The sequence below is a fragment of the Homalodisca vitripennis genome, chromosome 7 (genome assembly GCF_021130785.1).
Source record: "Homalodisca vitripennis isolate AUS2020 chromosome 7, UT_GWSS_2.1, whole genome shotgun sequence".
NCBI lineage: Eukaryota > Metazoa > Arthropoda > Insecta > Hemiptera > Cicadellidae > Homalodisca > Homalodisca vitripennis.
Genome location: NC_060213.1, coordinates 28,158,726 through 28,175,727, shown reverse-complemented (window position 1 = coordinate 28,175,727; position 17,002 = coordinate 28,158,726). Strand labels below are relative to the sequence as shown.

The window sequence follows — 17,002 nt, the reverse complement described above, 5'->3', positions numbered from 1 at the left end:
CAATTATTTTTCAGACGCTAATTTATACCTTAAATTAGACACACGCCAAAACTTCGAATTTTCCATGTTCCACTGTACTTTAATTATTTACTACTTGTTAATAAATTTTTTTACTTACCATATTTGATGTGCTCTTTCTTGTTGATGACACCTCATTCAAGTAACTTGCGTCATTAAAACCAACTCAGCTTTGGCGTATACACTTCTTCAGTACCACAGCCACTTTTTTACTTCTTTCTATTTTCTGTAGTTCCTGCCTGTATACATCTTTGATTGACTTTATTTTTGCCTTAACTTGTTTTAAATCCATTCCCCCTAATAAGTTATGTTCTTCAAGTTCACTCATTAGACGTTTTCATATTGTCCTCCTTCAGTGTTTTGTTAGTATAATCTTTGTGCATAATGTTCCACAACAAATGGATATTTGCGGTATACTTCAAGAAACACAACTATATCATTTCCATTCCACTTCATTTCACAAATCACAAACACTATACAAATTTTTAGATGACTAAAAACACTTCAACAACACGCAGTTCTCTACTCTGCAACTAGTTGGAGAGTGGAGCGAGTGGGAAGCTACGTGTAATCGTCAACTAGCGCACTCGCCGACTCGCCGGCTTCTAACTAGCCGGCTAGTAGGCCTAGCTAGTAAACTCGCCACGTGTAATTGACCCTTTAGAAACGATCCATCTTAGCTACGCTTAACATTGAGTTTATCAACTGCCATTCAGATTTCAGCAATTGATTTTTAATTGATTATATAGACATTTTTAAAATATAAAATTTTTAGCAGTGATGTGTTTTTTCACTATCTTCCGTCTTTAAAATATAAGAAGAACGATCTTCCAAATACGGGAAGAATAGGTATCCTTATGATTGTGGCATGAGAAGAACGACTATTTCTATGATTATATTTAAATTAAAAATCTAAATTTATTGATCTTTTGTGATCCGATTATCTGAAATTGCGGTATATTACTTGATAGTATCTTAAGATATGTTTTCGTACATCATCAGAAATGTGAGTTGGCCCAACCCGAACTGGTCGCTGGAGGCATTCTGATCACAACCTCTGAAATTACATGTTACTATCTTTGAGGAATGTAATTCACTCGTCACCAACGGTGTGGGTAGATTTGAAACGGCCACACATAATGAATGGAATAGAGAATTGTAATTTCAAACAAATATTGAAACTGAATATCCTGTCACGTTGAAACCAAGCGCAAAAGATCCTTGTAGGACTATTAGCTTTTGTCCTAATTGAACAAAAAAATAACTCAGTAGTATATGACAGATACTTGCTTTGGTACTAGATACAATCAACTCTACCGTTCAGTTAACCAATTAAAAAAAAAACATTAGTTAGCGAGGGTTAGAAGAACAGAGTTAAAAGTGAGAATTGTTTTGGTTTAAAATAAAAAATACTCTCCAAGTGTTGGATGGCTTTATGTATAAAAGCAGAAAAACGTACTGCAGAGTGCAAACGACACTAAATAATTTTTTTGTAAGATTAGTTTTGAGGTTTATTTTGAATTAGGTTAAATTGTCCTTACACTTACTTATGCTGTGATATTTGTTATTATTGGAATCTGTTTAGTAAATTAAGTTTTAAAATTATTTTGACTTTAAATTATTGGTGCTTTTTATATCCACAACAATCTAACCTCAAAATCAAGTTTATCTTGCTCAGCTTAACCTAGTTGTCTCAACACGAATTTTTCAATAATTTATATTGTACAATGAATAACTTGAGTCCAGTTTTAAATAATATGAGTCGGTATCTCCTGAAGTGTCAAATACCTGTTCAGAGTACTAAATTTGGCCCTCAGGTAAGTTAAAAAAGTAGTATGTACAAAACTAATCTAATTACAACTAATATGTAATCAGTTTGTTGAGTTTTTTTTAGTTGTGCCTCAATGGTTAGTGATAAAATTGCGGCTGCAGAGCGATTAAGTAGCCACCATTACACTCAATTATCGATATTTTTGATTAAACTACAGATTAGTCAAAAATAAAAATGTTGAACCGAATTATGTAACAGGTATTTCAAATTAAAGTATAGTTAAGGTGTTTTTATATCTAAAAATGTAATAATTTAATGATGAATAAATACCATCTAGGCTATGTGTATTTATTAACTATAAAAAAGGGTAGGGTACTATAAGCGGACCCGGTTTTTTATATCGAAATTGGCAAACGATATCACTTAATCATAACCATTGATATAATCAATCGATACCGATTAATTATTTTGAACAATTAACTTAAATAATCCATATCAACAGCTGTAAACACTTAAAAATAATACTCGTAATGTAAGATTTCAATTTTATATAGCCTAAGTAACATTTGATTATTAAAAATGGCAGTCAATTTTAGAAAACTACACGACATTGTTTGGAAAGATGATAAGACATGTTTTTCGTGACTTCAACATGTTGGACTCGCACCGAAAACCCATTATGTGAAATTTGTGGGAAAGAAACAATTGTAACTGTGAGAGGAGCAAATATGGTTGTCTTCAGTTTTCCTAATTTTGGTTATAATAATAATTTGTTTCATCACTGTAAATAATAAAAATTCATATTTTAATTTAAAACACATGATTGTTATCAAGGACTATAGATACTTTTATATCGATTGATAGTCTAGGATTTGAGATGTGAATATTAAGTATTGATGATTACATTCTTCGATATAAAAAACCGGGTCCGCTTATCGTACCCTACCCATAAAAAAACAATAAAATGCCTACTTCTTACTATTATGAAGAATAAGTGTCTTTCAGCTTGTGACAGAAATAACACCATTGCCATTGTACTTGCGGCCATTACTCTAATGATTTAATAAATTGTTTAAGTAATTTTAAACAATATTATTATTTTAATACGTAAAAAACCAACTAGCAACAATTGATTCTAAATAAGAATTAGTGTTTTTGTACTCAATAGTTTAGGTATTTTTAATTGATAGTTAATAATTGTTCGCTGATTCGATTGTTGTGGCGGTCGTTTATTATACTGTAGCCAATATTGCTGCAACCTGCATTGATAGCAAGAGGTACCTGTGATCAGACCTGAAATATTCATTTGTTACCCCAGTTTACCTGAATAGGTACTAACAGATCATTTTTGTTTCTCAAGTAATGTAGGGACAGCACTGTAAAACAGACATTTCAAAATATTTATCCGTTATATGAGATAAATTCTAAGAAGTCTAATTACAGAATATGGAGTTGCCCTCACGCTGCTGATGATGAACAAAAATAATCACTTTATTATGTATCTATAATTAATCAAAATTCAATTACGAATCTGATAATGAATGTGCAAGTTTTTTACACCCTGGTCACACTTATAATGGTGAAGTGAGACCTAAACTAACTGACAAATGGTAGGCCTAATTTTGAGCCAAGTTACTGCCTCAATTTACGTTTTGTTACTATTTAATTATTATACCATTTGGAAATATTTAACAATGTGAACATAAAAAAATTGTCATGACTGCAGGTGTCCGAAAGATGAAATCAACTAAAAATAGTAATTCAAAATATTGACTGAAATAAACAAAATAACCCTTTGTCCCTTTCTATTAGGCTATACTATATTAAATGTTTTTGTATGTGGACAATGAACATCTTGTTGCTGTCTTCATCTCATTTTATCTTCCCACCTTCAGTCGCCATTTGTCATTTAGAAGGTGTACTATTCCTTGGTCAAACTCGGCAATTTTTATATACTTTTATTACAAACAAACATGTTCAAGTTATTATATAGTGAGATACGTGTAACAATTGAATAATTATGTAGTTGAAATAGGATAAAGACAGATTATTTTATACATTACTTTGTATTTTTTTAATTTGATTTATTTTTATATTACTTAAATTCATATAAAATTAGTAAAAACAAATTTAAGTTGTTCCAGTAATTGCTCAAAATTACCCTAAAGACAACTTTCTGGCTATTAATTGAAATATATATATATATATATATATATATATATATATATATATATATATATATATATATATTTTATATATATATATATATTTATTTTATATATACCGTATATATATATATATATATATTATTTATATATATATATATATATATATATATATAATGGGTATCAATTTACAAAATCGTGACCATGGAAAGGTATGTTAATTTTTTTTTCCTGAAAACTACAATTTTTCCTGAAAACAATAGTGAAGAAAAAATTCGTCGGCAACGAAAATCAAAGGAGTTACGATTTTTTGAAATCCTCTGAAAACTCTGTTTTTGACAGTACCTCTGGCAATTTTACTGAAATGATGACGTTAATCCTGTCAACGATGCCTGCCCGCTGCGCAGTGCTGCGCACTGCTTGCTCTTTTAGAAAAAAAATTAACTCGAGCTTGCAAAAGTCGAATCCCAGATCACGTGATGCCCCTGATCCTTAACCCTCCAAGTGTTGTTCGACAAAATTTTGTCGGTTATTTTCCATCCTTAATGCAATAATGGCCGAAATGCATCAATATAATACAATGATATACTTTCCCCCCAGTTTATATGCACCTGTGATAATAATACTTGGCTATAAATGCCCAACCCATGAAAAAAAGTCCATTTTTCATGGTCACGGTATTGTAAATAAATACCATATAATGTTATATTATATATTAACAATAATTTTAAATATATATATTTATATATTTTTTTTAATTACAATATAATCCGAATAATGTATGTTCTATAAACATTGTCATTTATCATTTAATTTGTTTTGTTTAAATATTGTATTTTTTATAAATACCAGAAAATATAACTATGCACTTTTGTATTTAGTATATATATATATATATATATATATATATATATATATATATATATATATATATATATATATATGTTCTGCTGCTCAAAAATATATAGTGATATACTATCCTCATTTTTAGATAATACAATTTCTGAAAACTCCAAGCAAATTGGTCTAAACAAAAGTGTACTGTATAACCAAAACAAGCCAAATAACATAAATGTTACAATAGATTTTGTCACATAAGATAATTAGAAGTGTAGTAGTAAATTAGTATTACATAGTAAGGTTATAACTCGATACAAAATGTTAAAGTTGTATGTCATAATGTAATTAATGTAATTATAATATTAAAATTAACAATTACCATTACCACTGGAGCAAACGTTAACCAGTAAGACTGGATAGTTCTTGTCAAAATAAATAAAACATTAAAACACGAACAAGTGTTTACATAGATAATAAATACATAGATTTAAATAAGAAAATAATGAAAAAATGCAAAACAATAAATAACTTTACAATTGACAAGACAAACTAGCTACAATGCAATAAATCAACATCAACAATTCGGTTCTGACTGTTTTGTTGACCCGGGTCAAAAACGACAGTAACATGTTGACCGGGTACTAAAAATTAAGATATCTCAATGAAACTTGGAACGAAGAAGTATTATAACATTCTCTATACTTCCCGTAAATTCAAATTCAATATTCAAATTCTATTGCCTAAAGTTAAGTGCCTATTTATGCATATTGCTGGCCGTTGGACCAAAGGGAAAGGGATTGTGCTCAATAAAAGCTTTACTATCCTGTTATTATTTGTAGAATAATTGTAAAAATGTTGTATACATTCTTTTGTTTCTGCACTATTATACTTTGAAAATGTTGTATGGCCGCCATTTTGAAACTTGAAACCTAACATATTTTTCTGAAATTTTTTTAGGAACAGGTATTAGATGAACTAAACATTTTGCCGTTTGAATTTAATACCTCTCTGTTTAATTTAAATATATAACCTCCCCCTCTAAAACACAACAAAGCACAAATAGTAAACTAAGAAGATGATATTTTTTATTTATTTTGGTTTGACAAACCAAATGCTCAAGTTTGATAGTGTAATTTATGGACATTCTGTATAGTGGTTTAAAATACTTCTGTGTATGAACAAATTCTTTAACCATTTCTTGGATACAAATTTTATTAGGAATTTTATTTGCCAGTCTTGCAAGAAAGTATTAAACAAACAATCCACTATTGTGTAACTGCAATCGGTAATTAAATACATGTAAACATGAACATGATTAAATTTTTTTCTAACCCACCAAGACAAAAGCTTTCATGCATAATTAGCTGTACAGAGATGGAATTATGCTTGTTAAATAATTATTAGGTTTTACCTAACATGTTATTGAGTGGTATTAAGTTATAGTAACCTCTTATTTTGATAATCTAATACTAGGAGTGTCTCAATAACGAACATTCATATCAGTATACCTTCAAACTGGATAATCTAAATTTTCTATTGTTTTGTTTTTTTTCTGTTGCACTGTTATTTTTCTGTGGCAGAAATACCATTGTCCAATATAGAAAATATCTTCTTTATAGGAATATCTTAAGTCAAAATATGTAGTCTTTGGTAATGAATTAATTACAATATGTGTTATTTATTCAGACTATTTATTTAATGTAGTTAATTACTTTTTCGTTCAAAATAATACTATTATAATTCTTTGTATTTTAGTGTAATCTATCTATATATATAAAAATGAATGTTTGTATGTTTGTCCTTTATGGAATCGTGAACTATTGGACCGATCATGATGAAAATTTGTACGTATATGTATTTTTCCACGGAGAAGGTTTATAAGCTATGCCCATCCCTTTCCCGATTCAGGATTCCGCCCCACTGGTTACAGAAATACCCATAAGAAATGCATTGCAGCAAACATATGTTAACGTCTTTTCAAATTTTTAATCAGCTGTTCTTTGTAAACATATATTACACTTATAGTTTTAAAGCATAGAGTAAGCTTAAGAGAAACGACAAATTTTGTTTAAACTGTTTCTGCAATCACTGTTAAACATAGACTTTACTATCCAGATAATACAATTCAAATTTGACGTAAAAATTCACCTTTAACTGCAATATTTATTTAATATAAACCATGCTCATGCTTGATCAGAAGAGCAATGCAGATATCATAATTACTATCTTACGTTGGCTACAAATATAAAGAATGTTATAAAATCAACCTTAGTTGTTTTTTTTTTTGACAGAAGTATGGTTCTCAAAACTCCGTGTGTACATATTCTCTCGATCGAGACAACAAAGCAAGCTCAATCGTGGCATCGGAGATATAACTAATTTAATCTAAAATTTATTACAGTAAAAAAAAAAAAATTACTAAGTAATATAAGGACTTCGGTTCTTAAGATTTGCGTGCGAAGCCGTGGGTAACAGCTAGATAGAGGCAGGAATATGGTACATACCTTCATAATACGCCCAAGAGGCTCACGATGGAACGACTATCAATTATCTCAGCAATGTTTAGAATGTGATAGAAAAAGAATAAGTGAATATAGTGTACTGTTTTCAACGGGAAATTGCGTGCGAAGCCGCGGGCAACTTTGGCAAAAAATTATTGAAATGCGCAGCAAAGCGCGCCGGGCCCGCTAGTAGATAATACAAATAATAATTATATGCATTTATTTACAAATTCGTGACATTGTTTTACTAATTAGTTAAATAACAAAAAATTATTTGTTTATGTATATGCACAACAGAATTACTTGAGCCACTCATATTGAAGAACATGAGGCCAGTGGCGTAGCGAAGGGGGGGTCCAGGGGGTCCGGACCCCCCCCCCCGAAATTTTAAGACATTAAAAAAAGAAGCGTGGAGCAGGAGAAAAAAGGAGAGTTATCATTACTCTTGTCTACAAACATTAAATTGATTGATTTAATTGATTAAAGTGACCGTTGTTAAAAATATAATTGTCCTTTCGTTTAAATCATAAAGTATCAAACGATACTTTTGGGCTCGGCCTTTCGGATAGTGTAGTGTAATCACGGTATTTCTATAGGGCGGGGTACGTGACGTCGCAAAGTAACCTGAACCGTAACACGGCGAACAGTTTAAATTAGCGACCACTTCGTTCAAATTCGTCCTGGGGACGTAAAATGACCGCTTAGAATTAAGTTACGACGTTGATTTTAGGTGTTATTACACTGTAGACGTGTATATAATTATCGAAAAAACTATAAAAATTAACTTTTGGTCGGAAAATACACTTGAAAACTCTACTGATTAGAATTTCAACTAATTTGGACTTCAGTTATTGAGGTAAACGTGGTATTTTTGATTGAGCTAGGGCGAAGATTTTTTTACCATTAAACTGTACTCGACTAACTATATAATTATCGAGAAAAAAAAATAACTTCCGGTCGGTAAATACCGAAGATTCAAGTTTTGACGATTTTGGACTTCACCGGTTGAGTGGTTAAACAAGTTCTTATCAGTAGGGTTTTTCCTGTGTATTATCTGACCGAAAGTTATTTTTTTCAATATTTCTTCGATAATTATATAGTTATTAGTCGGCGTTCAATTGATACCCAAAATCAATGTTGTAACATAATTCTAAGTACCACTTTTATCTCAACGACTCAACCAGTGAAATCCAAAATCGTCAAAACTTGAATCTGTAGAGACCTTTTCCTCGGTATTTTCCGTCCGGAAGTGATTTTATTGTTTTGTTTCTCGATAATTATATAATGTATTAGTCGGCGTTCAACTGATACCCAAAATCAATGTTCTAACATAATTCTAAGTACCACTTTTATCTCAACGACTCAACCAGTGAAATCCAAAATCGTCAAAACTTGAATCTGTAGGGAGCTTTTCTTCGGTATTTGCCGACCGAAAGTGATTTTTTTCTCGATAATTATATAGTTAGTCGAGTACAGTTTAATGATAACAAAAGTCGTCGTCCTAACTCAACCGAAAACACCACGTTTACCTCAATCACTGAAGGCCAAATTAGTTGAAGTTCTAATCAGTAGAGTTTTTCAAGTGTATTTTCCGACCAAGTGATTTTTTTTCTCGATAATTATGTAGTTAGTCGAGTACAGTTTAATGATAAAAAAATAATCGTCGCCCTAACTCAATTAAAAATACCACGTTTACCTCAATAACTGAAGTCCGAAGTAGTTGAAGTTCTAATCATTAGAGTTTTTCACGTGTATTTTTTTCTGACCGAAAGTGATTTTTTGTTTTTTTCTGATCATTATATACTCGTCTACAGTGTAATGATACAAAAAATCGTCATTATAACTCATTCATAAATACCTCAATCGGTGAAATCCAAAGCAGCCGAACTTCTAATCAGTAGAGTTTTTCCGATGTATTTTCTGACCGTTAGTTTGATCTGTACCCGAGCAACGCTAGAAAATTGCCCTCCTTTTGTTAAAGGGTGTTCGGCCGTCAGTGGCCCAATGTCCCCGAAGGGGTGTTTCATTTTCTCCACAGAATATAGTTGTGTCAATTATACGCTTGAGTGAAGTTCTTTATTGTTCTTCTTCTTTCTTATCCAGTAAATATAACATCACATTGGTGCCTTCTACTCGGCCAGAATCGAACTTCGTAAAGTTTCTGTAGCTATACAAGAAAATTTGTGGTACTAGAGTTGCTGGAGAGTTGAATTTGCCTATTACATCTTTCCACTTTCTATAGGGCGTAGTTACTAAAGCTCCATATTTTTGGTATTTACCTTTTACCAGTAACTCATTGGCAAATAACACACAAAACGTCCCCCGGATCCCCGGTTTCGGACCCCCCCCCCCCGAACAAAATTTCTGGCTACGCTACTGCATGAGGCCATTCAATAATTTTATATCACTGCCGAAACGCCAGCAACCGATAATAGTCAGGACAAAACATTATCCAAACAAATTAAGTCCAAACATTGCTAATACCTTAGGCAGATAACGCTAACTTCGATAACAGCACAGACAATGGATACGTTTCTATAAACGTATCCATTGTCTGTGATAACAGTCAGGACATAAACGTTATCGAAATAATAGGGTCCCAACCATGGCACTGTCACTGGTCAATAACGCTAACTACCGATAACAATCAAGTAATAACTTATTATTTCACTAGCCGCTTGCTTTTGAATGAGTGTCCACAAGAAAAACGTTATCCAAATAACAGGTAAAATAATACTATGGTAAAAAAGGTGATATTAGTGTTATCCATCTAAAACTATATTCAACGAACCGAATATAGTCAATTCAAGTCAGTGAAGAAAGCCGGTAGTTTTCGAATAAAAGTAATAATGGTTGGATTTGTGGTTTCATGGTAATTTGAAAAAAATGCAGAACTTGCTTTCAAGTAAACAGACAAAAATAATGTTGTTGGAAAAAACTGTTTAAACAGCTGAGCGTTGATCAACCGTTTACGTTATATTTAGTGGTTGGTTACTTACTCCCAAAGCTTCAGTTTTAGTTTGTTCAGTTTGTTGTCTTGGGTCTGGTTCTGGTATTTATTTGGACTTGGAGTGTTAGTGAGTTGTGCGGAGCCATAGAGTGTTAGGTTATCCGGTTAAATTTTTAGTGGTCATAGTGAAAGTAACTATAATTATAGTAAAATGTCAGTGATACCGCTTGAATCCAATCCTGAAGTGATTAATAAGTTCTTACTGAACATAGGCGTGCCAGAGAAATGGCAAGTTACCGATGTTTACGGGTTGGATGATGATATGTTGGCTGTCGTGCCGCAACCAATTGTTTCTCTGATGCTCTTATTTCCCACTTCAAAGAATTACGAAGATCATTGTGTAAAAGAGAATGCAAACATTGAAGAAAAGGGACAGAAAACTTCCTCAAATGTATATTACATGAAACAATACCTGCATAACGCGTGTGGAACTGTAGCTATTATACACAGTGTGGCAAATAACCTGGGTAAAATTCAGCTAACGGATGGCTGCCTCAAAGACTTCTTGTATAGTTCTACAAATTTATCTCCTGAAGAACGTGGAGAACTGTTACAAAAGCATGAAGGGATCTTGGAAGCTCACAAGGCAGTAGCCAGCGAAGGTCAGACAAGTGCACCTCAATCAGACGAAGAGGTGGATTACCACTTTATAGCTTTTGTCTGTAGGGATGGAGAACTTTATGAATTGGATGGTGAAAGGCCATTTCCAATTGCTCGTGGACCCTCTTCACCAGAAACTTTGTTAAAAGATGCTGCGCAAGTTGTCAAACAGTTCATGGCAAGAGATCCTGACAATGTTCGCTTCTCATTAATGGCCCTCACATCTTCTAGTGATTAATTGCTGTATTGCACCATGTTCAAAATCTTGGTAATAAATATATCATAAATTCAGTTTTTTATTTAAATGTTAACTTAATACCATGATAGACTGTTATTTAATGTATTCATAGTTTTCTTTATCTTAGGCTATGTTATTTTTTATAAAGTTGAAATTAGTTTTACAAATATCCATTGCAAACGTAACAAAATTAATGTAACCACAGGTACAGTAATTATTAATAGAGGATACCGGTAACCATCATAGATCCTTGATTTAGAGTGATTCTTAAACTCATTTATTTGAACTTCATGTCAATTGTCCTTATCAAGGCTTTCTAATCATCTACTGCCAATTCAATTTAGGGCAAAAGATGGCTGCAGTATAATAAATGGCCACCAACACAATCGAATCATTATATCAATTATAAATATTGATACTATTAAATACAACATTTAACCTTTAGACATTGATAATTAATCATTGTCAGCTGTTTTTGTTAAAATGGTTTTAAAATTTTATAAATATAGATAGCATAGATACTTTTTTATTTATCGTTAACATTGATTTAAAACCAGTAAAACTATATTGTTATTTGAAATACCTATTACGTAATTTGGTCTGACATTTTGTTTTCAGTATTTTTTATGGTCATGAATATTGATGATTCTATAATCATGATTTGAGGATTCTATAATCATGATTTGATGGTTTTATAATCATGATTTGATTGTAATTCAATTGCGTTAACTTAGTGGCCGCTTATTATACTGCAGCCCAAAAGATTTTCGCCACAAACTGCTTGAAGTAAGTTATTACATTTCCTATTCTTCATTGATTTTTGTTATGAGTATGAATAAAATCTGAAAAGGAACTATCAAAATAAATTGTACGGCAAAGGTGTGTAAATTCTAGGCCCAGTGATAATACTTTCTAAGGTCAACCAATTTTTATTAAGGTGTGTTTTAATTTTAAATGTCATAAGCTGATATGAGGCGTTTGAATCTTGCTTTTTCTGTAAGATCCACTTGTTACTCATATGGCTCCCAGGATGCTATAAATTGGTGTACATCAGTATTTAACCGAAGTAATTAGTCATTTAAATAAATCTTCTAGCATATCTAATGGACTTGTGATAATTTGGTGTAAAAAGTTCCAAAGCAAACTCATCTAAGACTTGCAATGGTCAGTATTAGGTCTAGACATTTGATAGCTACTGAATCAATAAAAATTGTCCTTTTCTAAATGTGTTATTCCAGCCTAGTTAATCGTAAAAAGGCTGTCGAGCTGGTTAAATGCAAAAAATCAGATGGAGGTGCCAATAGAATAAATACTCTTCATGCAGTTTCTTCTCATGAAAAAGTTATCTCAGCACTTTAACTGAAATGTTTAATTTCAGCACTGCTTGTAAGGTACATTAACCTCTAATAGAGCAAAGACAAATTTCAGGAATTAAGAACACTCTGATAATTGACCTTGTTGTCGTAAGTATTGTGTTGGCCAGAATTGATCATCAGAATCTGCCGAAAATAATATTGATCATTTCGTTACTTACAGGATGAAATAATGTTCGTGTTTGAGTCATTTTACGTTTTAAATTCACTCTCTAAGAATTAAAAATTGTAATATAATTCTTCTTAGAATGTGGACCAGAACTTGGGATTTTATTGCCCAGAAAATGTAGGCTACAGAAGAAAACTTCAACTATTATATGTACTTATCATGACTTTTAATAAGTGTAAAAATCTATGTCCCTATCTGCTATGTAGCGATAGATAACATGAACTATTGAACATGTTTACTTTCTCTAAGCCTATCCATGATAGCAGTACGACACACCTGTAGCGTAAAGAGCTTCACTGAAGTTTCATGTGAAATTTTATATATCTATAGCTCAGTGCACTCTCAAGAGATCCAGCACGCAGACAGTCAGAATGGTAGACAAATATATAATATAAGAGGAATTGGACCAGTTCCCTGACAAACACGTAGTCGAAGAGATAGATGAGTAATATTTTCCAGCCCCATGAGTTGTAAGCTTCACTAAGGCTCAGCCATATCCCAATGAGGGACACGCATAGTAATAAAACTCTGTGTTTATTTAAAAATTAAATTCCAATCAAAAGTTCCAGATAGCCAAACATAGATTTAAGGTATTTTTTCTGAGGGGAAGCAAAATGTAAAGTCTTTTAATATGTTATATATGGCATTTTTTATCCTCTATGCTGGACTCTTAGATTCTTCCTCGATAAGACTTTTTGCAGCCAAATACAATTTAGTATTATGTCGACTATTTATTCTCGTCAGTATTAAATATTGATCTATTGTTTTCAAGTCGAGGACAGTCAAAAAGATGTGTTGAAGTAATGTCCAATTTTGTCGGTGGGAAAAGGGTATTTTTGTGTAGTTCTAAAATATTTTATTTCCATAGATTGTTTAAGTGTATTAATATTACTTATTGTACTTCTCCTTTTTAGATTTCACTGAGTTGCCACACGAATGCTCAAAGCAGCCCTCCCTCGTCAGCCAGAGACCACCACTGTGATCTGATCGGACCGCCACACCCTGTGTCTAACCTGCGACCCTTCCACTTTTATATTCCTGATAATGAGAGCCCCATCGAGACACAGTTCAGGTTAAAACGCCAGGAAGTGCAGCAGTGGAATCAGGACTTTTGGACAGAACAGAATATTAAATTTGTCAATGTAAGCAACACTAGTGTAATTTTTGGCTATAGATCAAGTTTGACCAAACTTAAATTTGAAATTGGGGTTATTTTGATATGTGTATTTATAACTGATGTAGACAAAGTTGCTCAAAGCAGTCCGCCCACGTCAGCCAGAGACCACCACTGTGACCCTGTGTCTAACTTGCGACCCTTCCACTTTTATATTCCTGACAATGAGAGCCCAATCGAGATCCAGTTCCGGTTAAAACGCTCGGTTAAACGCTAGAAATGTGATTTTAACCTATTTGAAGACTAATAGAGAACACTGGAGACTTGGATCAGTGATTGGCTGCTCCACATTGATATTGACTCAGAGACTTTGATATTCCCTGGCCGGGGACAGATCTGACTGGTGCTCCCCTCCTTCTCCACCTGCATGTACCGGTTTTGGAGTATATTCCGTTATCATCTTTTTGATGTCCATTTTGTTGAGTCGATCATATCCATATCATAATCATTTTTTGCTCACTCATATTTAAAAGATTACTCTTTAACATTTAATTTAATTTACTTTTTTATTTTGAGAATAACACTCTGTAGAACATACTGATGTGTCCACATGGCACCACTAGGCTGATATGGGCTAACCTGTTGTGGGTGACGTAATACACATGCTGGCCAGAGTTATTCATTCAATGATAGATAGTGCGGCAGCAGCAGACAGCCTGCTTAGCATACACAATTTACTTGTGGCAATTCTTTATTGCGCTAATTGCTATTTCAAAAGATAATGTTTGCAATTTTCTTATATAAATAAATTTGAATTAATAAATGTGAAACCAAAATATTGACTCACGTTTATTCGAAGATCTGAAGTGAAAAAAGCGCACAACCGACTGCCATTTACAAACAACTAATCTAACACCCTACCAGGTGTATAGTATGTGTAACCAACCGGAACTGAAATAAACTAAATGCCAAACCTAAGTGAGAGCATCTAAACACATTCTAGTGGAAATGTAAAGAAATACAATGGTAGTTGCTAAATGCAGAACAAAATGTGTGCTTTTTGGCCTCTGGTCTGCTGAGCGGTAGGAGACATGTGTTGTACCTTTCACCTGCAATAGGTTAATCCATATAGATTCTGCGATCACGTGTTTATGAAAGAACGATTCAGATGTTGCTGCGTCATTGTCGTATCAATAACGAGAGCAACTGTTGTTTGCAGGAACGGAAAGAGTTCATGGCAACCCACCAAAGAGAGGGAGATTCTTCACTCAGCGCTGACGAGATGTCAGTGTTCTACAAAGCCTTTCTGGACAAGAACTGGAAGACACACATGGAGTATAACCTGGATTGGTACCGAAGGAACGCGCAGTTGATCCTTCTCCACTTGCGGGTCAAGGTGGCTCGGCTGCTACGCCCACACAGGGCTGTCCGAGAAGCACAGAAGTGATTCTTTTGGCACGAATTTCTTATTTGCGTAGTAATTACTCGTACCTGAAAGTAGGGATCGGTGGGGACCCTGATTTCTCGTGGTTAGCACAAAATTACCTAATATCTGATCTGTAGCAAATAAGTCTTGAGCGTTATTTTGGGCATTTAAACAATTAAATAGATATAATTTATTTATACAACGCAAAAATGTTGTTCAGTTTACAAAGTAGTCAATAAATTTTCTGTAGCAACATCGTACCTCAGTTCGTTTAGCATCCATCCTTAATATTTAACAAAATAAATATTTAAAGCATAATGCTGCCATTTTGAGTAAAAATTTTTATTCAGAGTACCTTGTGAAAGTTAAACCAAATACTGTTATCAATATATCAAATGTAATTGTATAATACAATCAGTATCAGTGTATGTGTGACGATAAGATACCTTAAATAGTTGTTTTATTGTGAAAATTGTAAATAGACAGTGAAATAAATTATTTTTATTTGGGCGTTTTTGAGTGTTATTAGCCATTCTTTGATTTGTCGTATTATAAATGTAGGATGTAATACTTCCCTTGGATGCCAAACATTATTACAAATTGAATTAGAAAAGTGTCAGGCTGTACTGCATATAATTTTTTAACAGTACCAGAGCACAAATGAAAGTACCTACTATTTATTGTTTAGTAAAATTTCGTTAAAATGTTGATACTACTCAACACATTCTTATCTATTTTTTGTGTTGTTTATAAATGTCTGCTATAGGAGGATAATTTTAAAAATAAAATATTTACCTTTAAAACATGTATTGTATTTTAACATTGAGGTTTTATAAGTTATGGAAATAATATTAATTTTTATTACATTCTGATATTTTTTTATTACACATAATTAGTGAAATACTGACTACCATTACAAATGTTTGTATCCATTAGACAAATTGTCCTGTCTTAGACACGGAGCCGAATTCTCAAAAGGTGTGTACCTTGTTTCGTGGTCAATATCCTTATTTCATGGAGCCAGGTTTTTGTTGTCATCCAGTAAAAGGGAAGTATTCTTATTAGGCAATTTATTTAGGAACTTAAAATTGATTTAAAGGAAGTGTTCAGGGATATAGGCTATGTTTTTAAAGTATGTGTAATTTTAAAACCTATTAGCGAATTGTCGCAGACAAGTTTCAATATCAGGTTGTGGTTAAAATTTGAGTCCACATCCCAATTGCCACAATTCAAAAGTTACACTACTGAATACCTAACTTACGACAAAGCGTCTGGATGAATCTAAAAATGAAGTCATTTATATAATTACAAATAATTTGTGTCATACCAACTGAACCACAATAAAAATATAAAGAATAACAGGAGCAAAGGCAAAAACGCAATTGACAAAACTAGAAACAAATAAAATTCTGTTTCTAACGACCAGGTAAAACCTTACCATGTGCTTTCGTGATAGTTCCTTATTTGACCATAAGAGCGTAGTAGCAATTAATCAGCACTACTGTGGATTTGTAGTAATTTTAATAAACATTACTAGATGTTAATGTGTATCATTTTGCAGCTGCTAGACATCGTGTAGCGAAGCAGCTGTTTGGCACATCATAACATGAGCGTGGCGGAGGTTAAAATGACAAAACTAACCCTCATTATTTTAGGACCTAAGCAACATTTCCAGTAGCCTCATAACTTTTGGTTTAACTCTAGATCTAGTGTCACTTGTCAGTTGTCACAAGCTCAGTTGATAATAAAACTATTTCTATGAATGAATGGTTGGTTT

The 17,002-nt window shown here is 32.6% G+C and overlaps 1 protein-coding gene across 2 annotated transcripts; it reads left to right on the top strand.

Annotated features, from left to right (window-relative positions):
* The first annotated feature begins 1,468 nt into the window (after window positions 1-1,468).
* LOC124365771 (COA8 family protein CG14806, mitochondrial) lies at window positions 1,469-15,735 on the top strand. Of its 2 annotated transcripts, none has more exons than XM_046821776.1 (3): window positions 1,469-1,835; window positions 13,600-13,827; window positions 15,019-15,735. In XM_046821776.1, the coding sequence occupies exons 1-3, from the start codon at window positions 1,746-1,748 to the stop codon at window positions 15,244-15,246; spliced, it is 546 nt and encodes a 181-aa protein (XP_046677732.1). In that variant the 5' UTR covers window positions 1,469-1,745; the 3' UTR covers window positions 15,247-15,735. The 2 variants fall into 2 exon arrangements, with proteins under 2 accessions (XP_046677732.1, XP_046677733.1); XM_046821777.1 differs by lacking the exon at window positions 1,469-1,835 and adding an exon at window positions 10,390-11,173.
* Window positions 15,736-17,002: the final 1,267 nt, after the last annotated feature.

Excerpts from the sequence above, each read along its gene's own strand:
- LOC124365771 (XM_046821776.1), top strand. The coding sequence starts at position 1,746 with ATGAATAACTTGAGTCCAGTTTTAAATAATATGAGTCGGTATCTCCTG. Across the intron at positions 1,836-13,599 it reads GTACTAAATTTGGCCCTCAG|ATTTCACTGAGTTGCCACAC; the intron begins GTAAGTTAAAAA and ends TCTCCTTTTTAG. Across the intron at positions 13,828-15,018 it reads AGAATATTAAATTTGTCAAT|GAACGGAAAGAGTTCATGGC; the intron begins GTAAGCAACACT and ends TGTTGTTTGCAG.